Genomic DNA, 26,451 nt, shown 5'->3' with positions numbered 1-26,451 from the left:
TTAGATAAGAATTAGTGGTAGGTGCTACGTTGACGCGTGGGGATGAGTCTTGAATCTGAGGCAGTGTGTTTTAATTACAAGAAGACCACCATTTTTACCAATTATCAATTATGTAACGTGTGTTGTCCAATTCCACGCATACATGAGTTGGATACTTGGGTCGGTGGGATCCAATTCAAGAATTCAAGGCTATGAATGCATGCGTGGATCCACGTAACCTTCTACGTTACAACCATAAAAGTCTTTAAATTCTTTATTTCGAGATGGATCGTGATTCTTGCCGTCACCTAAGCCCGGCTTCTATCTTATTATGACATGTTTTTTTATTTGAATTCAAAGAAACAAGATCCACCAAGAAAAATAAATAATTAAAATAATTACAACTAGATTGTGAGTTTTAGACTATTAGTTAATAGTTATCGTTATCGGTTATGTGTTATTGTAAGCTATAAATAGAAAGACAAGATTCTGAATGGTTTTGTTCAAGTTAATTTGAATGGTACGGTCAATAGAATCTCTGAGATTCTGGGTCTATGCAAAATGTCAAACTCTTTTTTGAACTTTTGAGCTGGAAAATAACAGTTTTAGATGGAGTCATTCATGATGAGATAGTTTCTTTTTAATTATATTTAGCTTAGTATAATTTGTTTTAATTACCTTTTTTATGGTTGTAATAAGGTGCCTACTACTGTATGGCAAAAAAGCGTGTCACTAAAAAGCGTTGCTTTAAAGAAAAAAATGTTATCCTTAATCGTTAACTTGGCTCTGATACCAATTTTCATGCATATTTTTGAAATATTTTTCTTGGGTTGGATTTGCATTATTAAAATTTTCTATTTCTTTTAACAAATTTTCTATTTCTCTTGATATGCTTTCTATACAATTTTTACAGAATTGTTCCACTTCTTCTCTATTTCTTGTGTAAATGTTACTATTCTGTAATCTTACTTCATAATATCTTTTTTGACTTTTCTGAAAATCTAAATCTTTTTTTAATTCTTATATCGTTTGATTTGCTAAACCAGGCATTTTATACTTGTAATTCTTGTTCAGATTCAATTTGTACTTGTTCTAGGGGTTCATCCTGTAGAGGTTGTATTACTTGAATATTTTGAACATGTATTCTTGATTCAAAAACTTGTAATGCAATCATATTTTGTATGTGAAGATAATGCAATCTTCGAGCACGATAAATTTGTTTATTCTTAATATTTTCTTTTAAATTTTTGACTGATTTTTTAGTTTTAAAACGTTGTATTAATTTTCTTGTTCTAAATATCTTTTTGTTTACCTTCTTGATTTCTGTTTCTAAATCTGAAGATTCAGTTGTCAAATTTCTTATTTTTATAGATATAGCCATTATTCTTGTTTTCATATTCCTTTTAATTGTTTTTAAAGAAATAAGACTTTTTTGAAAATCTTTCATATTAGAATTTCTGCATCTTCTGCCATAGCTTCATTGTTATTTTCTAAAGATTCTATTATTTTTTCTAATTCTTCGACTTCTTTTTTCAGATTGTTATAAGATAATACTAAAGTTTTGAAAGCTCTTTGGTTTATTTCAGAAAACTTTAAATATTTCAAATGATTTTCTCTTTCAAAGAGTTCTTGTTTCTTATCTTGATAAGACACGTATATTTCTTCTTTATTTATCGTCATAATTTATTATTTAAAGTTTCATTCAACTTTTCAATTCTTTTTGTTAATTCCTTTATTTCAGAATCTTTTTCTTCAATTTTTAAATGAGATAGACTTAGAGGGCTGTTAATTTTAGATTCTCTTATTCTAAAACTAGATGATGAAAATAAATTTCTTGACGGTTGTTTTAATAACAAAACTGGGCTTTCAATAGCCTTATTTCTTGGAATTTCTGTTTTTACAAACTTTTGAAATAGTTCATCAACATAAATTCTTTCTTTATCTTTGAAGTCTATACTATGATGACTATTTGTCAGCGCATAATTAATTGCATATGTGATAGAAAAAGGTTCATCATTTTGTTCCATTAAATCTATCTTATGGAATTTATAAGCCAGACTTAAGGATCTGCCGAGATTTTCGGTTGATAGAGGAATAGCGTATCCAATATGAGCATTGAATTTAACATTTACATTTGCCAAGTTACCATGGATTATTCCAATTATTTGATCTCTAGGATTAGTGATTCTTTTATCACAGATTGCCAGACTTATTGGAGAATTGATTCCTTTCATGTATGTGGATTTAACTAAAACTTGAATGGTACTAATATGAATCCATCCAATTTTAGATCTTTTTTGTTGATCTTTAATTTTTCCAATTTGTTTATTTACATCTTGTTCATTTATCAGAGCTATTTCAAGTTCTCCATTTGCGGATTGTATTTTTATTGGAGTTTCGATCTGAATTTTTCCATAATATATTATATTTTTTCTATTAAAGATTTCTTTTAGAGGATTTTGTTTATTAAAATTATCGTTAGGTTTAAGATCTAATTCCGTTTTTAAAATAGCTTGTTTTTCATTATCAAGTAAAGCAGTTAGCTTATAGTAATCAGATTCTTCAGTTATTTCTATATCTTCTAAGTAATTCATAACTTAAAAAGATTGGGATAAAGATGTACCTTTCTGGAGAATAAACTTCTTTATTTATTGCTATTTTACAATATGTGTTTTGTTCTCCAGAGGGGAGATTTTACAAACTAATTCCAGAGGGGAATATCTTAGAATTATTTTTCTAATGGATCAGACTCCAGAATCGCCTCAGCTACTTCCTCTTTGCCCTCCTGGCCTGTGAGTACTCTAAGCTTCCTGCTTTCTGATTTCTGATATCTCTATCAAATAACTTAGCACTCTATTTATAATGGTTGGGTTTGATGGACAAATCCCATCCTTACCCTTCTTATGACGTCATTGCTTACGTCATTGAGCAATAATTCGCACCAACTACATTATTAGTGCCTTGTGACGAAAGCTCTTACATCATTCAACAATAATGTTGATGGATGACTCAGATGTCTCATCCTCTTCTTTTCCCATGTGGGTGGGGTCTTCAGCATTGTTGCTTTCTTCAGACATTTCTGAGGCGCACAGCTGGCACCTATGGTCTTCTTTGTCTTTTAGTAAATGGCATAGATTCCTCCTTATCCCGTCAGGAAGTTTTTCCAGTAATCCAGAAAAGTTGTAAAATGCTGATTCAAAATCCACTAGAAGTCTCATCTCTCTTGATTCAATTTGGTTTTTCTTACTAGAAACAATTAGAGTGTTTCTACTTTTGTAGTTTATTCTTGTTCTGGATTCTTTGTTTATTTTTGGGCTCTCTCGAAGACTCTTGCCAATGTACTGGCCAATCTTCCTTCGTCGCTATAAATTGATAGATCTTGAACTTGTTCTATTGGTTGAAAATCTCCTGGGAAGACTGACATGAAAATTACTTGAAATGCTGGGATCAAACATTCTCCTTCTTCATTGAAGATTGGCTGACTACTTGTAAATTTTAGGGATATATCTCTTGGTTCTCTTGCATCAATCATATTTTTGAATTTTTTCACTGCATCTATAAAACCTGCAGGAAATTCTTTAATGATATTTAAATTGTCAAAAATTAGGATTGTATCAATTAATCCGTATTGGAAAAACTGATATGTATCAGAGGGTGAAGCCTCTGGGAAGATTACCAGCTTTGTTAGCTGTTCTTTGTTAATGGGATAATATCCCAATATTGCTCTTTTGTCTAGAGTCCAATTTAGAACCAGATTTAAGGTTTCTCTACAGTTTGATCTACAGACCCTTTTCTTGTCATTTATTTCGGCTCTTGTGGGAATATTTTTCATTAGTCCAGTCCTTTGGGTTTGGGCTGTTCTTTGGATTTGTACTGGAGCTTTTTCTGCTCTTTTTAGAATTTGCTCTGGATGGAGCACTTCATATTCTCTGAGGGATTCTTTTGCCTCTTCTATTGTCAAGAATCCTCCTTTGTGAATAGTTTTGGGCTGATGGGTGAATGGGGCTGCTTTAGCCCAATCATCGTAAACTCCTTTCATTGGGCCATTATATATGACATAATATTTTTTATTCTGAGTTGATTTTTTAACTATTTCTGCCAGAGTTTTATTTTCAGGGATTTTTTCAGAAAAAATTGGTTTTGGGTTTTGTGGCTGGTCCACCACGCTTAGCTGGCTGAACTCTGATGGTGTTGCGAGCATTGGTATTGGAGCAGGTAATGTTGCTTGCTGGGGAACTTTCATGGCTTCCATGACCTTCTTGATAGATTGAATTTTAGTTCTTAGCTGGTGGCAATGATTGCACCTTTCAAGCTCTTGTTCAAGCTTCTGGATTTCTTGATTCATTGTGTTGACAATGAACTCCATTCTCTTGTCAATGTATCTGCAATAATATTTTTATTTCCTTTAATATACTCGATTTTTATCGGATATTGTAATAGAAACATTTGCCATCTTACTAGACAACCCTGATTATAGTCGGATTGTAAATTATATCTAATAAAACCTGTTAAATAACTTGAGTCTGTTCGTAATGTAAATTCCCTTGGAAGTAGATCAATCCTCCATTTCTTAATAGTTTTTATTGCTGCTAGAGTTTCTTTTTCATGGGTAGTATACCTCTGTTCTGTTGGTGTAAATGTTCCAGAAATATATCTGCATAGTAATTCCTTTGAGGAATGTTTAGAATCTAGTGATTCTTTTTCTTTGTTCAAGCTTTTTTCAGCTTTTTTAGCTTTTAGACAGCCTGACCAGGTCTTGTCTGAAGCATCTGTTTCTACTATTAAATAGTCATCTTCTTCCGGAATATAAAGTTCTGGAAGATTTTTACAAAGTTCTTTAATTTTTTGAATCTGCAGGCTATCCTTTTCTTCCCATTTCCAACTCTTTTTTATACTTATTTTTGAAAATAAGTTTTTAGTATAGTCTGTTATATTCTTTAAAAATCCTTGATCAGAAATATAATTTATGCATCCTAAAAATCTTTGTAATTGTTTTCTATCTTTCATTTTATCAGGAAATAAATCTACTTTTTCTAATACATTTGGTTGAAGTTTTAACTTCCCTTCAGTAGATAGAATTAATCCAAGAAATTCTATTTCTTGTTTTGCTATCTTAGCTTTCTTTTTACTGAGGACTAAACCTTTTTCCTTACATCTTTCTAAGACAATTAGTAATTTTTGAAGATGATCTTCTTTATCTTATTTTGTAAAGATTAGTATATCATCAATGTAAACTAGAACAAAATCATTTAAATCTTTTAAATTTTCTTCCATAAATCTCTGATAAATACCTGGAGCTTGTTTTAGTCCAAATGGTAGGACATTCCATTCGTAGAGTAAAACTCCTGTTGATTCTTTTGTTGGACAAGTAAAGGCAGTTAATTTCTTTGTTTCTTCGTCTAAACGAAGTTGCCAATATCCTGATTTTGCATCGAGCGATGAAAACCAAGTTGCTCCTTTGATTTTTTCTAGAATAGAATCCTTTCTTGGGAGCTTATGAGCATCTCCTATGGTTGCTTCATTCATTTTTTTATAATTAATAACCATTCTTCGTTTTCCTCTTTTAATTTCGTTATTGTTTTCAACATAGAAGGCTGGGGCCGCATGAGGGCTTTTACTTAGTCTTATAATTCCTTTATCCAAAAGATCCTTACATTCGGATGAAAATTCTTCCTTATCTCGAGCTGAATAGGGGATTCTATTTGGAACATTTATTTCCCTTGTAGGAACTTTTAGCTTAATACTTATTAATTCTTTGTTTGTATTTTTAATATCTAAAGGATTTTCAGCACAAACTTTATTTAAAAGTTCTTCTATTTTAATTTCAAGGTCATTTTTTGGAGTTTTTATCTGAAAATATAGGTTCAAATAACATTCTTCTAGAATAGAAAATATTTTAAATTTTAGAATTTCGTTTATAGTAGTAGTTGGGATTTTTATTAATTTTGCCCTTTGATTTAGAGAGGAATCATATGGGGCTTTTAGAACTATATATGTTAATTCTTGGATAAAAGGGTGATAAAGTTTAAGGAAATTATTTCCTATAATTAAATCTATTCCAGATTCTAATTTATATATAGCTGGAATGATGAATCTGTAATTTTGAATGAAGACTTCAATCATTTCTGCTTTAAAATTAATTTTGTGTATAGATTTATCGGCTATTCTAATTCTTAGTGGATTTTTTAATTTTTTCCAGTTAAGTTTTATATTTGAACTTGCAAAACATTTTGTTGCCCCTGTGTCTATGAAGGCATTAATAAATTTTTCTGTAATTTTTACAGTAATAAATGTAGCGCTATTACTCAGTTCCTGAGTTTGTCTCTGAGTCTGTTTCTGAGACATATTCAAAAATATATTTTAGTTCATCATCAGATTCTTCTAAAGGTTCCATAAAACAAGTTTTTGCGACTTCTAGTTGTTTAGTTAGGTCTTTTTTATCCTTCTTTTTTGGACATTCATTTGCATAATGTCCTTCTTCTTGACAATACCAACATTTACAGTTTTCTTTTTTATTTGGGCAATAGTTCTTTTATTTTTTATTGATACTTCTTTCCCTAAAATATCTCTTTTTTCTCCAATTTGGATAATATTTTCTTTTTCTAAAATGATATTTTCTTTTTCTTTGGATATTTTTATAAGGATGGTATTTCCGAATATTTTTATTGGAACCATATTTTTGAGGAATTTCTTCGTTATCTTGACAACAAATTCTAATTATATTATTAAATCTTTTCTGAGTAGCTTCCTGCATACAGCGTTCTTTTATTTCCTCTCTTATTGCAGATGTTGCTCCACCGAAATTATTTTCAATTGTTTTATTATTTATTTCTCTTATAAATCTTCCCATAATAATTTCATTAGCAGGATATGGAAGTTTTGTGATATACATGTTAAGATAATGATTTTTATCTTCTTCTTTTAATTTATAATAATGTATTCTATATTCACAAATATAGGATTCTATATAGCATAGATCGAATATTTGAATATTGGCCAAGTGATTTTTTGCTTCTAAATACTCTTTTTCAGAAATTTCGGTTCTATAATTTATGACATTTTTTCCAAAAAATTCTTTGTATAGAACCCTCATTATGTGTGCTATTTTATCATAAGCTGTTGTTTTTTCAGCTAATTCTTCTATTATTTTATTATCTATTGATAACATATAATTTCTTATGGTTCCTTTAGTGTGGAAACCTATGAAGTTCCAAATATCCATTTCAGATAATTCATTTAATTTTGGGTTTGTATAAGCTTCTAACAGAAAAGAGTTCATCCAATCTTCGAAAATTTCTTTTTCGTTCTTTTTGCAATCTAGGTCAAGCATTTTTTCTCCTTCTAGCTCTTGAATTTTAGGAATGTATTTGATGGTATTTTAGTATATTTCGAATTTTTGCTTATAAAACCTTTTTTGAAAGCATAATTTTCAAAACCTGTTTCCCATTTAAATTGGGTTTGATTATTATTCCCAGATGTTCCAGCTTCATCCTTTACTTGTACTGGATGTACTGGTTCTTCATCACTAGAATAGTCTAAAACATATTCTTCTCTTTCAGAAAAATCTGGTTCTTCTTTAATCTGAAAACCTTGTTCCATAAGATTATCTTCTTGAGCCATTTTTAATTGTTTAAAAAGCATTGTAACTTCTTCTAATTTTTCATCAATATTCATAATTTTAGAGGTGGTCTAATCTTTAGATTTGTTGTATCGATTTTATTTTGGACTTCTTCTTTTTTAGGAATTTCTTTTTGGAAATGTTTATCAAGTATCTGTTCAATTTTATTTATCATATTAGGTTCTTCCTTTTCTTTATTTTTCTGAAATTTTAGAGAAACTAATATTTCTTCAAGCATATCTATTATAGAATTTAATTGTGGATTAAAAGTATGATGGAGGTGGGGATAATTATCTCCCTGATAACATTTTTTAGAGACTCCATGTGAAATATAAGTTTTTTCGGGCTTTTGAAGTCCTTCAATAAAACTTATAGTAAAATAAAGATTTTGAGAAAAATCATTTTGTATTGATTTTAAGAATTCGGTGTCATTTCAATTGACATTAGTTAAAATCATTAGTTTTTGATCTATTAATTTTGATAGATTAATTATTTCTTCTCTTAAATCTTCTAATTTACTAGTTTTTTCCATAAGGTGACGCTTTTCTTTGAAAAGGGCAACGGTTTTCAATTAAAAGTGTGGTTTTAGAATGAGTGGTTCAGATTTTGCCACATATCACATCTTTAAAACAACATCTTTACCATATATTTCACCTTGTAATAAATATGATTATTTCGTTGGTTAGTACTATTTATTAGCCCTTTCTTTTTGTGAAGTTGATATGACATGTTTTTAAAGTATATTTTGATTTATTTTATTTGGTTTTATTTAAATGTGTTAATTAATTAATAATTTATTTGATCACATTAACTCTATCTAACCAAGTATATTGATTAGTTGATTTGACTGCAATAAATAAATTAATTTTATTTTAATTTGTACTAATTTTTTGGTCTTATATATTTTAATTAATGATTTTTTAAAATATTATGATTGTTATATGAGATATTTATAAGATATTTTTAAGTATCTAACATATTTTATTGAGTCAAATAATTATAATTAATTTATTATATAATATATGTTATTTGGTTTGACTTATCCGTCATGTTAATATTTGAATAGTTGCAAAATATTTTTCTCTTGATTTTAAGGGCAATTCACCTAAATAAATTGTTTTACCTTTAAAATTACGTAAATGCATTGTTTTTAAAACAAAGACGCAAATACATTGTTTCACATATCTATGGAAATCGTTACTGGCAGTAGCGATTTTCAGAAATACAGAATCAGCTGCTGCCAGCCGTGGATTACGTTGAGTTGTAGCAGCATGAAAACTGCTGTTGCGATTTCTGCATGATTATGATTAGTCATAAACCGCTACTACCAGTGAGACACGTATGTAAACCGCTAGAGGCAGCAGCGGTTTACATTGAGTATGAAAACAAATAGTAAAACTAATCTTTATCTTAAAAATAATTACAAAACAAATAATTAATGGTATATACCATTAATTATTTGTTTTGTAATTATTTTTTAAATAGTATATACCATTAATTATTTGTTTTGTAATTATTTTTTAGATAAAGATTAGTTTTACTATTTGTTTTCATACTCAATGTAAACCGCTGCTGCCTCTAGCGATTTACACACGTGCCCAATGCACATAAACCGCTACTGGTAGTAGCGGTTTATGACCAATCATAATTATGCAGAAACTGCGACAGACAACAGCGGTTTCTATACTGCCACAACTCAACATAATCCGCAGTTGGCAGTAGCGGATTCTGTGTTTCTGTAAACCGCTATTGTCAGTAGCGGTTTCCATAGATATGTGAAACAATGTATTTACGTTTTCGTTTTGAAAACAATGCATTTGCGTAATTTTAAAGATGAAACCATTTATTTAGGTGAATTGCCCTGATTTTAAATTTTAGGTTTTTATCATGGTTTATATTTTTATTTTAATATCAAATCAAATATTTCTATTTGTATTTTTTTGGAATATATTATCTAATAGTTATATGTTCATTATCATATGGTCGTGGATATTTTTCTAACTTATTGAAAAAAAACACAATGTCATTCCTTTTTTTTATTTTACTTATTTTTTATTTTATAACTTATTTAATTTATTGTAAAAAAATCATATATGTTAAAAGATAATTTTATTATTTTTTTATCACTTACTCTTCTATTCCGTAATATTTTTCTACTTTTTTTTTATAAATTATAAAATACTAGTATTTATTATTGTACTCTATCTCTTCTATTTTTTATTTTATTTTTATTTATTTAAGTTTTTATAATTTTTTATTATAAATTTTATTATTTTTATTCTATACAAATTAATTTATCATAACATTTTATATGTTAAGTCTTCTTAATAATATTTATATTATATTATTTATATGCTTAATTTTATTTATGATTTGGAGATTTATTGATGAAATAACATGGTAACTAATTTGGTGAGTGATTTTTATACACATAATATTTTTGAAATTATTTTATAGAGTTGTTTAGTCATATCTATTTTTAGATGACTATTCACATATTGACGGTAAAAAAATGACTATTTTTGTTTATATAACGGTATATAATTAGAGTTTAATTTTGATGCACTAACAGTGTAAAATATTTTATACAGTCGTACAATTATATTTGTTTTTCTAAATAACCATTTAAGCAGTCAATGTGAAAGGTAATTATTTTTATTGATGTAACGTTATATAATTAGATGCATATGTAAAACTATTTTACACTAACAATGCACCAAAATTAAATTCATATAATTAAATGCACATATAATACTTCTTTATATTATTTATTAAAATAAATTTCATAAAAATTATTTATTTAATATTTTCCTTTGAAAAAGACTTGTTTCGGACTAAAGAGCTGAATTCATTGATCAAAGATAAAAAAGTACAAATGACAAGAACATTAAGAAAATAATAATAATAATAATAAGATAAAAATTTGTACATATAGATCAAGCAAGTTTGCAGACACCGTACTTTCAAACCGGATACCTTACATTTACTCACATTGATCTTATTTAATACAAAAAAGATAAGCAAGAAATAACAACATAAGACAACTATCGGAATTATAATTCCAGCTCAAAGAAAAAATAAGCCTCTCAAATTTTTATTAAAAAAATATTATTTATACATTAAAATCAATTATTAAAATTAATCATAATATATTTATATATAAATATATATAATTTAATAAATTTTTAATATATATTTTATATTTTAATATATATTTTATATTAATAATTGATTTTAATATATATTTAATATAATTTTTTTATTATTATATTTGAGACGGAATTGCCAATATTTTTGTTTTTTAGACTTGGGAATTGCCAATAATTTAAGAAATACAATCCCTCAGGGGCCTTTTTTTCTCTTTTCCTTCATTTTTCGGTCTGGGAAAAACATTGTCACATCATTTTTTTCTGAATATAGTGTTTGGTTGTTTTAGGCCTATCTGTAGGCCCGTGTGATGTTCTGATCATTGTCAAAAACTAGTGGGCACAGTCACTGAAAAAAAGAACCATTAAGAAAAGAAGTAATACGCCAACCACAACTCCCCCTTCTGGAGTTCTAGTTGTAGATTACCTAAGGCTAGAAGCAGATGGGCAGGGGCTACACGGGAGTGGATCCTCTCCCGTGGAAAAAAACTCGATGGTATCTAATATTAAATTTAACTCTTTATTATTATCTCTTTCATATTTATTTTTCGTTCCACTTATAGAATTAAGTGTGAAAGATCACACTTTATTTCCTTAAGTGTTAAAAAAATTGGAAAAGATCCATTTTCGGACAACCTGTTCCTAAAATATAATAAAGGTAAAACAACTATTTCTATCCATTAATTTTATAAACGCCGACAAAAAAAACTTATCAAACAAGAAAACTAATGTTATACTCATGAAAAAGAAGTTTAATGTGCCAAAAATACCTAAATCCTAATTTTTTTGTTGACTTTTAATAAAATTTTCAAATTATTTTCACCATATCTTTAACCTCAACAAATTATTTTCATATCTTTAACCTCAACTCCACCACCATCACTTCTTTTTCAAATCACAAACTTTCACAACAATAAGCACCCAAACATCCTGAAACTCTACCCTCTTCTGCATGTGGCGCTGCAACTGGTGCAGGTGCTGGAACATTCTATTCTGCACCTGGCGCGACAACTCTTTAGAGACAGAGAATGAGCCACCGGAGCCAGTGTTAAAGTATGGTTCTGATGGCTGGGAGTAGGAGCTGGAGGATGAACCGTCGGAGAAAGCGCTGAAGGTGTTGTTGCCGGAGACAGTGAAGGACCAGTTGAAGGAACTGGTAGAATGGCAGATTTCGACAGTAACAACGGAGACTCTGTAAGGAATGGGTGAGGACTTCTCGAAAAGTGTGCCGGATATGGTGACAGAATAATGTTTATGGTTGTTTTGCTATAACAATAGAATGTGAGAGAGAGAGTGCAGTAATCAATCGGTATGGATTATATTTGGAAATAAAATCTCAAGCCTTTGATTACTTGCTTGATTCTCTCCTTTCATATATCTGTTTTAAATCAGATCATATATTAACCTGAAATTTTTTTATATGAGATGGATTCTGGTGGTGATTTATTTTCATTAATGACATATAATATATCCTTTGTGCCTTTTCTGCAGTTTACCCTCTTGTTTCTATCAACGCCTCACAGTTGTTTATTACATTCCTTTATTTCATCCCTTCTCTTTAAGGTTTGAGCATTCACACTTAGCAATAAATAGGGTATGATAAACCAAAACAAGAGAGATGGTTGTTGGATGCTACATAAAAGCTTCAAATAAGACATGTATATCTCCCAATCATACAAAGTCCTGCGCCATTAATGGCTATTCAGCCTTTGAAAATCCACCAATTGGTATAGATCACCTCGTCGCTGCTTAGTCACAGGAAGATGTGTCCTGAATAATTAAATCACAACATCAGACATATTAATCATGATTATGACTGCAACTTGTGCAAGACACGTGTGTAGTGTGAAGAAAAGAAAACCTTCTCTGCTCTAATATTGAATAATCAATTTCTCCTATGATGATTGCTTCCTCATGTTCTGTAGTAGCCAGAACTTCCCCCCACTGTCACATTTACATGTTCCATGTAAGTACAATAATAATATACACTCAAATATGGTTTAGAATCTTTGTTGATAATTTTTAAGGAAAGATATTTCCGCTGGTATTTGAAACTCAAAGATCAAATAAAGCTAGATATACATCAGAACTGTAGGTTCTTTGATCAATGAAGCTGTAAATTGTATTGATTTTCTAATTTAGGGAAGAATTTATTACACCTTCCATGTTTCAGGGACAAAAATGTAGTTTTTCTCTTAAAATATGCTAATACCAGCTTCCAAATGAAATCAGAACATGTTTTTTGGCCCTATCCAAAGAAAGCTTAACATAAAAGATCCACTTACTGGTCCAATAAGAGTGGAGTGGCCCCAAGCTACATAACCAGATCCAGTATCCCGAGCAGGTGAACAGGTTGCCACATATAACTGTATGTAACGAATTTGAAGTTAAGGATTCACTAGTCTCCTCAAACTCACAGCTTAACAACTTCCAAATCATTTTTTTTTTTTTTCAATTCTCAGATCATGGACATTTTTTTTCCTTCCAAAATACTAATAAATAAATAGGTCTATAAGTCTTAAAGTCCAAAGGAATGGATATAAGGAACTTGATCTTTGGAGGAGGAGGAGGAGAAGAAGAAGGAAGAAGAGGGAAAAGAGGAGGAGGGGGGTCATTCAAAATGTGATAGGCATAAATACAAAAAAAAAAACCTGTAACCTGGTTTAATAGTACAATCAACAGGCATCAATCCACCAATTGCAACAATAAAATAGTAACACCAATCTACACACACACACACACACACACAAACAAAATTGAAAAGGTGAGACAAATCATTTCACTCAAATCCTATATTATTCTGTTACTTCCTTTTGAGATGCAAAAGGATGTTGAAGTTTCCCCGACACATTGCTCATCTCTAGACAATCAATCTAGGTAGCAATATCGGATTAGCAATGTAAAGCAGCATCAGCTTTCTAAAACTCATCACACATTCATCCTCGTATAGAGGTTAAGGATCTTGTAGTTTTTCTTATTAGAAGAATTTGACTGATTACTTACTCATAGTGTGAATTTCTCCCAACTTAAAGCTACTAAGATCCTTATTTGGTGCAGCTATCAAAACAATTGATGATTTTCATATTTAACATACTTTAACTTAAAATATACTTGAAGTAAAACTCTGCCGAAGTTTCAAATAAGGGGTCATTACCTGATTATCTGTAGCCCTGAGAAAAAAAAAATCATAGATTAACAACAGAATAAAAATAAGACACTACTTAATTAATAAATGAGTTAAGAATGTTTGCAGTGCCGCAGACAAGGAAGAGTTTGAAGACAAAAAATAATGTGAGAGGCATGCCTCTTGCATAAAATTCCTAACTATTAAGTATTTTCTAGTTCTTACCGGGGTCAAAGGTGATGGTTGTCTATGATTTCAATTACAAATGATATATATGGTTCATTAAAATATTAGTCCAATCTAATAAAATTAGCCAGAGTTAAAAATAACATTGAACAGTCATGTTTATTGAGGAAGTTGCTTCAAGACAGTAACTGGATTACACATTTTTCACTAATGAATAACATGCTAGATAGTTACAGCAACTATAAAGTAAAAGTTAAATAAAAGAGCCACCTACCTTGCCCTTTGCAATAGCTCCCAATGCAACGGCCCAGTTGTCATATTAAATGCCCCAGGATAGCATAGCAAGTGAGCTCCTAAAATCAAAAGTTGATACTGTAAAAATATCCGCAAACTTAGGAACAAGAGAAGAAATTTCCACTCGCTCTCTTCCCCAAGCAAACAAAATTGACAATTCGATATGCTAATAAGCCTTAGAAAGCATTGAAAAAAAAAAACTCTTGGAGAAGTCAAATCATTGACAACCAATTGCAAGTCAAGAAGAAATAATTGGTATCAAGCAAAATAATGGAAATGACAGACCTCTTGCTGCATATATCATTGCTAGTTCAGGAAAACGTATATCATAACAGATGCCTATGCCAATGCGCCCAACCTCTGCACGAATCAAGTAACTTTGTTACAGCTTTGTGGACAAATTTCATTGCAAGGAAACATCCTAGAGGTTAATTGAACAGAACCAAGTTAACGAGTTAACAACTATACTTCTCCACCATAGTCAATATTATTATAAGGTTCAGGCTCTGAACATGAATTTCTTATCTACATAATGACAAACAAAATAGCAATAAAGACTGCGACGTTATGATGGAGGTAGAACCAGAGAAAATGTGCTTAGATATGTAACCAGAGGATATATTAGACCTGTGTCTACAATTGTTGGAGTCTCCCCAGCAGTAAGAGTTTTTGACTCCATAAAGGTAATCTTCCCGGGAATGTCCATGTCGAAAAGGTGTATCTGCATTGATGCCAGCATGTCAAAATTTGCACAACAAAGCAAATGCAAGAAAATAGTTCAAGTACCACCACCATCAAGATCAATTATGAAAGTCAAATATCCAAGAAAAAAAAGGATTGAATTATTTTGGGAGGCACAAGAACATCAAACATCCAAAGCACAAATTCATGTGAACCAAGCATTAAGAACAAGATCCCTATGCACATTCCAACATTGTAGATGACCCAACCTTGCGGTGCTTGGCTTTAAGCTTTCCATCAGTGCCGAATACGCAACATGTATTATACAAGTTTCCCCCAGAACGTTCAGGTATAGAACCACCAATAATGGTGATCTTGAGGAGACGGGCGAGATCAGAGAGCATGGCAGTAGAAGGAGAGGCATCGCCACCGGCGTCAATATCCTCAGCATACACAGGGAAACTGTCATTGGAATAAGGACTGTTCCAAATTTCCTGAGACAACACCACAACAAACACACAAAATGACTGAGCAAAATTGAAGGAAGAGAATAAAATTCGAAAGGCAATTACTCAAAAACTGGAGGGTAAACTTCCTCTGTCATGCATTATCGAGTGATAGGCCTAATAATGAATACATTAAATTTTAGACATAAATAAGTTTTTGAAATTCACCTTAAATATAACTAAGATAGTAAGATTATACAAGTATTTCTGGAACTTTATTGTTCTATAAGAGTAGAAATAATGCGATAAGTTAATTATTTAGAGTTCAATTGAAACAAGATAATCCGTATCCGGGAAGGAGGAACTGACTGGGAGGAGAACAAGCTGAGCACCCTTAGAGGCGGCGTCTTGAATGGCTTGGCGGGCGTGGGCGATGTTCTTCTCCTTGTCGGCGGTTACAGACAGCTGGCACAGCCCGATCTTGAACTGAAAGGAGAAACAAGTGAGAGAGAGAGAGAGAGAGAGAGAGAGAGAGAGAGAGAGAGAGAGAGAGAGAGAGAGAGTGAAGTTGCCTTGGAGAGAGGGGGAGGGGGGAAGGGAATGGCGGGTGGAGCACGGGCACGTTCGTTGTTGACGGAAGCAGAAGCCATTGAAATCGGCGGTGAAGAGTGGAATCTGCGGCGAGTGACGAAGAGAGAGTTGAGATTGAGTGAAGGCTTGTTATTGTAGCTGCAGCAACGTAGTGAGAGTGTTGATGATGATAATGATGCTAATGCTTTCATTATCAACCTGTTTCTGATCATCAATTATTATTATTATTCTCTTCTGCGAATCCAAACCCTTGCTTTCTCCATCGTCAATCTCATCTTCCAACTTTGAAGCTAGGTGGACACAACACCAACGACGTCGTTTCGTACTTCCATAAAAAAAAATATAAAATAGAGTAAATTAACGAGTAAATGATCATATTAGTCACTTAAAAATTACGCAATCTCTAATTTAATTCTTAAAATTTTTTTTAATCAAATTTATTTTCGAAAGATTTTAATTTAGTCCCGTTAGTTCTTTCGTCACTTTCTACGTTGACGGCGTTAAGGGAAGCAGACGTAGCACATTAAATTACATGTTGGCACATCCCTCTACATCCTAATTGGTAGCCAGCATAATATTTTTATAAAATTGATCAAATTAATCTCTAAATAACAAACTCTAATCCCAAAATATTTATATATATCCCCTTTCTATGGAGTGTAGTGACAGTGGTTCAAACGGCAATATTTGATGTCACCGGCATGATGGTTGGTGAAGATAGAGGTTGCGGTGGTGGAACTAATCAACTTTGAGCTATTGAAAATATTTAATCAACTAGAATAAATCTCTAATTCCAAAAATAATTTTCAATTTCAGCCTAAAAACACCAATAAAAAACAGAATTTAACAATAGTACAATCCTAAAAAGAAGTTTAGTAACAAAAAAAAAACAAATAAAAAAATTTCATTTCCACAAAATCGAATTTCACAAAGAAAATGTGAATCCCAAGACCAAACAACAAAATAAACACTAAACATAAACAATGATAAGAGAAATTGGTAACCAGTACTCCTTTAATATTAAAAAAAAAAAGAACCTTAATCAACTTTCATAAATTAACAAAGAGCAAAATTCCAACCCCATAACCAGTTTTAATTCCAACAAAAAATACTAACAAGAAACAAATTTTATCAATAGCACAATTCTAACAAAGTTAATAATTAGAGCAAAATAAAACCTTAAACAACGACAAAAATGGTCGTCGATCATGTCTTCAATCACTACGCTGAAGCCACTCCTCAATGGCGAACTCGCAAACACGTTGTGTCGGATACTTCAATCAGTGACGATGATGAAGGTTTGTTTGTCTTCTCCTCAACGACGTCGAAAATGAAGTGAAATAGAGACGTCGCACTGGATGCTTCAATTGGCGATGATGATGAAGACTTCTTCGTTTCTCTTCGTCTTGTGAGAGAAACAGAGACGCCGCGCTAGATGCTTCAATCGACGACAAGGATGAAGACTTCTTCATATTCTCAGCAACGTGAAAAAGGGAGTGAAAGGGAGACTCTTGTAAGAGAAACAGGGTCTTGTGTGTGACTGTAAATGAATGAAAGTGAGAGAGATCAAAATGACATAGTTTCAATCATTGCCCTTCACCGACGTCGTTTTAATTCTTAACGTGACACGTCAGTTTCTGTTAACGCTATTAAAGTAGAAAGTAATGGAATGACTAACATGACTAAACTGGAATCTTTTGGGAATGAATTTTATTAAAAAAAAATTCGAAGAGCAAATTGGAGATCGCGTGATTTTTTAAGGACCAATTTGACCATTTACTCGTAAATTAACTATAAAACTCTTTGCAAATCTAAAAAGGGATCAGATATATTTGCAGTCGAGGAAGAATTTTCTTATTGTATTATAACACATTTGTGTGAATTTGAAAACGAAAGAAATTCAATTTTAGCTCTATTTTTATTTATTAAGACTCTTTGTAATCGAATGTTATCCCTCATCTCCGTTTATAGCTCAACATATAGGATATTTTTTTTAAAAGTAGTTAAATTTTCATTAATAATAAAAAATATCCAATTAAACTACACACAAAAGAAAAATAAAAAAGAGAAAAGTTCCACCAAAAGACAGAAAGCATGTTCTATCTAATACACCTTACACAAATTTAGGGATCTATTAGTTCGTAGTCTCTCATTTACTGCCCTTTGAGCTTCTTTAAAGCACATTTATGGAGTCTTTCTTCACTACTCGAATATCAACTTGTTTCTAACCTTTCAGTTCTGTCAAGTAAGATTCATTGTCAGTTCCTTTTTCTTAGCTGTGTTGCTGCCTCCTGCGATACTAATCTAAAAATCAATTCACCATTCTCAGATTTCTGCTTCCATCAAACATATAAGATATTTATCTTCTACTTTAGATGTAGATCTAATGCTTTTATCGCAATTTATAAGTACTGTATTGCGTTTTAATGAATAAAAGTTATTTAAAAAAAAAAAGAACTATAGATTCTATGAATCAGAACCTATTTTTAACAAGTATAACGTTAATTTTATTTTTCATAAATTTATCCATTTTTAAATATTTGTGAATAAAATAATAATTGATCTTTTATACTATTTTTTATATACATAATTTGAGATTTTTTGGTGACTTAAAAGAAATAAACAAAAACTAAGAACGAGAAAAAAAAAGAAACTGCTTAAGAAAGGCAGTCCCGCTGAATACTACTCTCAAATTCTTTCCAAGGCAACGGAAGCTCCACTTGGGGAGAAAGGGTCCTCATTGCGGTCTTTGCCATGATGTCTGCTACTGTATTTGCATCTCTCAAGATCAACCGAAGATCAGCACGCCATTTCCAAGACATGATATCAATAAACCCAGAGCAATCTTGTAAATTATTGACAATAGTAAAAGCCTCCACACAATCTGTCTCACATATAATGTCTCTTTGTCCCGAGTCCCATGCTAAAAGAAAGCCTCTCCAAATAGCAAACAACTCTCCTTGCAAAATGCTACGACTCTCAATTGTTCCCAGACAGCCTCGTTGCCACCTTCCCTTCCAATCTCTGCTAATACAAGCAAAACCAACTCGAGCACCACTGCCAGGATAGCTAGCATCACAATTAATCTTAAAGGTACCCACTGAGGGGGGAATCCAAGAGCCACTAATGGTTGAGAGGATAGACAGTCGTTGCAACTCAAAAATATTTCGGAGCTCCTTTTCCAAGGACAAAGCCATACCAATCACCTTGTCTGTGGTCCAATGGTCGTGAGGATGAAAGATCTCATTATTCCTCGAACGCCAAATCCACCAGAGACCAGAAAAGAATCTAAAGGGGCGTTGTTTGCTATTATGTAAGAACCAACTCATCAAATCCACTGGTTGATCGGAGATCCCTAAAGCTTGCCAAACAAGTTGGGCTTTTGGACAATCTCGAATACAATGTAATACCGATTCCTGACCTGTGAAACATCGTGGACAGCTATCCGTGTGCGAAATGCCCTTCCTAAAACAAAATGCAGCAGTAGGAAGAGCCTCCCGAAGACATAGCCAGGCTAAAAATTTGTGCTTTTCCGTAACATGTTGACGCCAAAGCTAAAGCCAATTACCCCTATCCTCCCAACTAAACATCTTCTTACTGAGCCACAAATAACCACTATGAGCATCATAAACCTTTGAAACCACACCAGTCCAACACCAACCGACCTCTGAACCAGCTTGAACATCTGGGTTGTAAGAGTTAATGTTGCTCTGCAGAGACTGATTCAGAGGAGAATAGATATTCTCAAGGTTCCACTGTCCAGATGACCAAAGGTCCAAGATCCTGAGATCCGAATCAGAAATGTGAACATAATCCATCTCCTGACACAGTCGCCCCTCTCTTCTCCATTTAGAAAACCAAAAGTTCTGTTCCAAATCCCCAATACACCAAATAAAACCTTCCTTCAGGATATCCCAAGCTCGACATATACTCTTCCAAACATAAGATCCCCTTTCCCGAGATCGACTAAGACAATCATCCTTAGAAGAATGGTATTTCTCCGTCAACAGTTGAACCCATAGCTTATCGGGATGGTGAAAAAGTTGCCAAACTAGTTTTCCAAGAAGAGCAATATTGGCATAAAAAGGATCTCTAATTCCCAGACATCCAAACTTCTTAGGGGTGACCAACACTTTCCAGTTAACTAGATTCAGGCCTCTACCATCAGCTTGACCCTTCCATAGAAAGTTTCGCATCATGGATTCTATCTTATTAGTTACCCCTTTAGGGAAGAGAGATACTTGCATACGATAAGTAGGAATCGCAGTCACTACCGAGTTGAGCAAACAGAGTCTACCTGCCTTATTAAGCAATCTCCCTTTCCAGCTGGCTAGCCTTCCCCGAATCTTGTCCAGAACATCATTGAAAGTTGCGCGTGTCACCCGAGAGTGATTAAGGTTCACCCCTAAATACTTGCCCAAGTTCTGGACAAATCTGATGGAGGAGACTCCAGTGAAAATCTCTTTTCTTGTTGCTGAAACATTCCTAGAGCATAGCACTTTAGATTTCTCCACATTAACCTTCATCCCAGAGGCTCTGCAGAAATTTTCCAAAGCTACCATTATAGTTTGAACTTGCTATTTTTCAGCTTTACAGAAAAGAAGCAAATCATCGGTAAACATCAAATGAGAAATTCTTGGACCCCCTCTAGAAACCGCAACCGGCTTCCACAAGCCCTTATCAACTTGCTGATTAATAGAACAAGACAATCTCTCCATACACAACACAAACAGATACGGTGATATAGGATCTCCTTGCCTAAGACCCCTGCTCGGAGTGAAGCTATTTAATCTATCCCCATTCCAGAGGATAGACAGTGAGGAAGCAGTGACACAACGCATAATCAGATTGACTGTCGGAGGAGAAAAGCTAAAACTTACCAGGGTTTGTTTCAGGAATCCCCAATCCACTCTATCGTACGCTTTCTCCAGATCAATCTTAAAGGCCAAGGTGCCTTTCTTTGACTTTGTCTTCTTCATGAAATGGAGAACCTCTTGTGCTACAATGATGTTGTCTGGGGTTCCTCTCCCCGGGATAAACCCTCCTTGAAGGGGCCCAATAATCTCTTTGAGATGGGAACGAAGTCTATTGACCAGGACCTTCGTTATAACTTTGTAAACCACATTACAGAGACTAATGGTCAGAAATCCTTCATGGAAACCGGGTTTTCTACCTTCGGAATAAGAACCACAAGAGTTTCCATCATCCTTGGATCCATATCCAAACCAGAGAACGCATGACGAACCATAGTCCAAACATCAAAACCAACAATCTCCCAGTATTCTTTAAAGAATAAAGCTTGAAACTCATCAGGGCCCGGCGCCTTAAAAGAATGCATACTGAAAATGGCCGACTTAACTTCTTCCAGAGTAACTGGCGCTATGAGGCTACAACAGGCTTCATCATTCAGGGAAGGTAGCGGCACATCACCAAGACAACCTAAGTCTACATCCTCCGACTGGCAGAATAGGTGTTTATAAAAGGATTCAGCTTCCCTTCTAAGGACATCCGGGTCCGTTTTCCATACCTAATCTTGAAGAAAGAGACCATGAATCTTATTATATTTTCTCCGCACAAGAGTCTGGACATGAAAGAATTTGGTATTTCTATCCCCAAATTTTACCCATTGCTCTCTGGATTTTTGAAACCATAGAAGTTCCTCCTGCACAAGCGTGTTATTAAATTCCTCAATCAGTTGTTTTTCTTTTTGCCGCATAGACAAATCCTCCATTACTTCAAGTCGCTTCTGAAGGAAATTAATCTGTCTCTCCAATTTGCATTTCCTAACGAAAATATTGCCGAACACTTTAGAATTAAACTCCAAAGAGTTCTTCTGCACTTCTAAAAGCTTGCCATGCATCTCTCTGTAGCCAGCCTGCCATGACTGGTTCACAATATTTCTGTACTCCGGATGAGTTGCCCAAGCCGAAATAAACCGAAAAGGTCTATTCTTTTTCGGTTGGGGACGACCTGCACAGCGCACTAGGATAGGACAATGATCAGACTGAAGCCTATTTAAAATTTTTGCATAAGCCTTTGGAAAGAGAGATAGCCAGCCACTATTGATACAGACCCGGTCAAGTTTTTTTGCCACCTCAACACCATTTTTAACCCTTCTGTACCAAGAAAACCATCTTCCAATAGTCTTCAAGTCAAACAGATTACTATCCCCTAGAGATGTAGCAAGCCGATCTGCATGACGACTCGAGAAGAAGCAACCCTTAGATTCATGAGAGAATAGTACTTCATTAAAATCACCAAGAATAATCCATGGCCCGCAGAAAGACGAAGACTGAGTAACAAGATAATCCCATAGCAGAACTCTGGTATTAAATTGAGGACTACCATATATACCACTGCACCTCCAAATCACGTTATTTACCTGAACCTCAACTGTAACACACTGATCGAAAGCATCAACCCATTTGCAGTGAACACCCTGTATTGCAAAAAGGAACCAGATACCCCCCTTATGTCCTGACGCCTCCACTATACCAATAGGGTGATAACCAAGTCTTTCCCATAACAGTTTCAAGTGTTGAAAATGACAATGAGTTTCAACCACAATACAAATTACAGGTTTAAATTTCCTAACCAGCTCTTTACAATTCACCCGGGTTAACTTATTAGAAGCACCCCTAATATTCCAAACTATTATATTTAAGCTATCCATAATATAAAATATAAAATTATAAAACAAGAAAATCAAAGTGCTTCACCAACCTCAAACTGAGGCTTGCCCAGCAGAAGTGACTCCCGTGACCTTCAGGTTTTCCGGATCTCCATGGAATATCTCCTTATTCTCGCATACCGACGCAATAACAGCCGGCAACGCGCCTTTCTTCACCAATGAAACCGCCACGGTAACATCCTCCTTCACGGTTGCAGGAAGACATGACGATGCTTCCACCATCGTGCCTCCATTCTTCTCAACTGACGAGCTCTGTAGGGACCCCGGCCTTGGTCGTTTCTGGAGAGAGGACCCACAAGGCACTGGGGTGTGTCGGGTTGAGGAGATCGACGTCTCACCAACACGGAAAGCACTGTGTCCGACCTTGACTCGTGACCCGACCCTGGCGCGATAAGAGTTGGATCCACTCGTGTGAGAGAAGTGGATGGTGGGCCTGATTACTCTATCCGAATCGGTTCTGGATTGAGTGCCTCTTTGGACCTTGTTAGATTGCTTCTGGCCCAGCTTGGTTTTACCTTTCCTCACAACTTGCTCCCAGCCTGGTTCATCATGCATGCAAGCCTCGTCAACATTATTTCCTTCCAAATTATTAGCCTCTAAATCCTTTTGTAAACTCGGTGCAGGATTCTCGTCAGTAACGCCACCTACCACATCAGGTTCTACTTCATTTGAATTGTGAATTTTTTTCTGAGGATGTGGCATTGCCTTTGTACCGTCTCGTGGCTTGGTGGCATCGGAATCAGCACTCTTTCCTTTCCTAGAGTCTCTACCCAAGCACTGTGCCATATCGTGACCATAACGTGCACAAGAGTTACAAATTAAATTTAAACTTTCATACTCCACTACATGAGTTACGCCTTCCACAATGATATGCTTGATCACTGGCAGTCCTAAATTTATTTGACACTCAATTTTTTGGCAAATATCACATTAATTATTATATTGATGTGAATAATTACTTCTAGCTAGGTAATTTTTTTATATCAATGATACTTTTAAACATATCAATACCTTGTAATGTTAATATTAGGTTATTGATTTCTATTAAAACTTGTTACTTGTTGTTGGAAGAAATATTATTTTTATAAGAGAATTATAAAAAGAAATAATTAGTTATTTGGTAATGTTCTCATATATAATATTTATATCTATTTTAAATTAAATTAGATCATTTGATAGTTGGTTATTTATTTAAATTTTGAAATTAACATCAAGCAAGAAGTGCAGGAACAGTTACAAGAAATTTAAATTTTCTGCAAGTGGTGTACAAATAGTAACTGTTAACTGATATTAGGCTAGTCTATAAATAGGGCTTTAAGAAAATAGTGTAATCAGTTCAGTTCTTCTTGAAAAACACTTAGAAACCCAAAAACGCTCTTAGCCCCTTGGCATCACAGAGTAAAATTGGGAATCTTAAGTAATTCCTCTGAACTCAAACACTTGTACTTTACTTTCTTTCAGTTTTTTATTAATAAAATTCTTCTACTTTTACGTCTTTTTCTCTTTTACGTTCATGTTTCTTCCTTCATCTTCTTTTTAATTTCCTGTTTGTTTTAATTTCTGCATTTTACTTTGCCTCCGGCACCTTGCATGTTTTCTTTTCATTTTTAATTTTACTTTCGAAACTACAATTGAGACCTTGAGACACCCACAAAAGGAGTCGTTTCCGCTCCTTAAATTGAGATTGTAAAACAAAACTCGAAAATTGTTGATTTATTTGTTGTTAACAATGGAACAAAAATTTGAGTAAAACAAATTGGCACGCCAAGTGAGACATTGTCAATAGATTGTAGTTTGTCAAAAGAAAAATCAAGAGTTTTGAATTTGCATGTGGTTGCGCAGTGGTAAGTTCGTGCGTCCAGAGCCAAGGAAATCAACGTCAGTTGACATGTCAAATACTTCTACAGCATCTTCTTCTACTTCTAGTGATGAGATTAGAGGAAATGAATCCGGAAATTCTCCTGTAATTTCAAACGCAGAGTCTACCTTGTTGTCAGTGAGGCATGATGGCGTTGGCCATGCCCATACAGGGTTAAATGCAACTCACATAAATACTATGGGGTGGCCGCCATATGGCTTGCCACTGGGGTATGTCCCCTCCATGGTGACACAAGGATTGCTTGTGCCTCTTTACTCAACTTTTCAAAATTCTATTTACCAAAATTCATATGGCATGTCAAATATACCTGTTTCTGGGGCGTCAGGTTCACATGTATCACAACAAAATTTTTCACATTCTATTAATATAGGAAATAACAGTGCATCTAATTCTACTACATCCACGGTCACTAGGGTAGAAAATTCTAGACCTGTATTTCCTGACAAGTCAAGAGCAATGCATGTTAATCAACCTAGTCAAACTGTGGGATCTTTAGCAAATATTAGGCAACAGATGGATGAAAGCTACCATGGTCTAGTAAACATGTTAACTCATCAAATGGTGACAGTTTTAAATCCTCTTTTAGAAAACACAAACACCAGAATTGAACAATTAAATAGGCAAGTCAATAGGATTGCTACTGTGGTAAATTTAGAAAAAAATAATAACCAGGGTTTAAGATTTGATAATATCAATCAAAATGGTGGAGCAATTCCTAATTATGATGTCCATATGCCTAGACATGGTCAAAATACTGATGATATGTTAGAAAGACTTAGGCAAAACAACTTAGGGGGCATTATAATCTAGCAAGAAATGTTGAACAAGTGTTAAACCGTTTGGAATTTAATGTTGGTTGCTTAAATAGGCCATATTTTGTGTCTACTTTTCCTGAATATGTCCAACAAGTAGAGCTCCCAAGGGGTTGGAAATTTCCAAAATCCTTTACAAAATTTTCTGGAGAAGAAAATGAGTCTACAGTAGAGCATATTGCTCGATATACTATTGAAATTGGGGAAGCAGTTTCTAATGAATATCTCAAGATGAGATACTTTCCTTCTTCTTTAACAAAAAATGCATTTACATGGTTCTCCAACTTGAGACCAAATTTTATTCATTCTTGGGCGCAGTTAGAAAGAAATTTTCATGACCAGTTTTTCCGAGGTGAATTGAAAGTTAGTCTTACAGATTTATTTTCTGCCAAACGTGCAGAAGGAGAATCCATTGATACTTATTTGGTGCGGTTTAGAAACATGAAGAATAAATGTTTTACTCCGATTCCAGAATCTGAAGTTGTCAAAATGGCTACTAATGGGCTAGAATTTGGAGTTAGGAAGAAGCTTGTTAATCAACATACTTTAGATCTTTCCCAATTAGCTGTGAGAGTAAGACAGATAGAAAGAAAAAGAAAATTTTAAAAAGGGTTAAAAAAAGGTTGCATATGTTGATTATTTTTCTGATAGTAGTGATTCAGATGAGAAAGAGATTTATATTGTCGAATTACGTGGGGTCCTCCTTATGTATGCAAATCTTTGAAGCCTGTTAAAGGAAAAGAAAAAGTTTCTTCTTATTCTAAAGTTGAAAATAAGACTTATTCTTTTGATATTTCTAAGGCAGATCAAATATTTGAGGTTTTATTAAAAGATAAGCAGCTTATTTTACCTGAAGGAAAAAAGATGCCTACAACTGATGAAATAAAGAATAACAAATTTTGTAAGTTTCATCAGGTATTTTTGCATACCCCTAACAATTGCGTCCGTTTCAGGGACTTGATACAAAAAGCAATTGAGGAGGGAAGATTGAAGTTTGAGGATAA

At 33.4% G+C, this 26,451-nt stretch overlaps 1 protein-coding gene across 1 annotated transcript; it reads right to left on the bottom strand.

Annotated features, from left to right (window-relative positions):
• Positions 1-12,295: 12,295 nt before the first annotated feature.
• LOC130957365 (omega-amidase, chloroplastic) lies at positions 12,296-16,322 on the bottom strand. The gene is made up of 10 exons (XM_057884229.1): positions 16,047-16,322; positions 15,844-15,960; positions 15,298-15,522; positions 14,975-15,068; positions 14,633-14,707; positions 14,328-14,406; positions 13,898-13,913; positions 13,029-13,109; positions 12,605-12,687; positions 12,296-12,513 (listed from the first exon to the last, which is right to left on the bottom strand). Exons 1-10 carry the CDS (start codon positions 16,275-16,277, stop codon positions 12,435-12,437), a joined length of 1,080 nt encoding a protein of 359 aa, XP_057740212.1. The 5' UTR covers positions 16,278-16,322; the 3' UTR covers positions 12,296-12,434.
• Between the last annotated feature and the right edge of the window lie 10,129 nt (positions 16,323-26,451).

Source organism: Arachis stenosperma, chromosome 10 (assembly GCF_014773155.1).
Source record: "Arachis stenosperma cultivar V10309 chromosome 10, arast.V10309.gnm1.PFL2, whole genome shotgun sequence".
In the NCBI taxonomy this organism is placed as follows: domain Eukaryota; kingdom Viridiplantae; phylum Streptophyta; class Magnoliopsida; order Fabales; family Fabaceae; genus Arachis; species Arachis stenosperma.
This window is presented reverse-complemented; position numbering and strand designations above follow the sequence as displayed.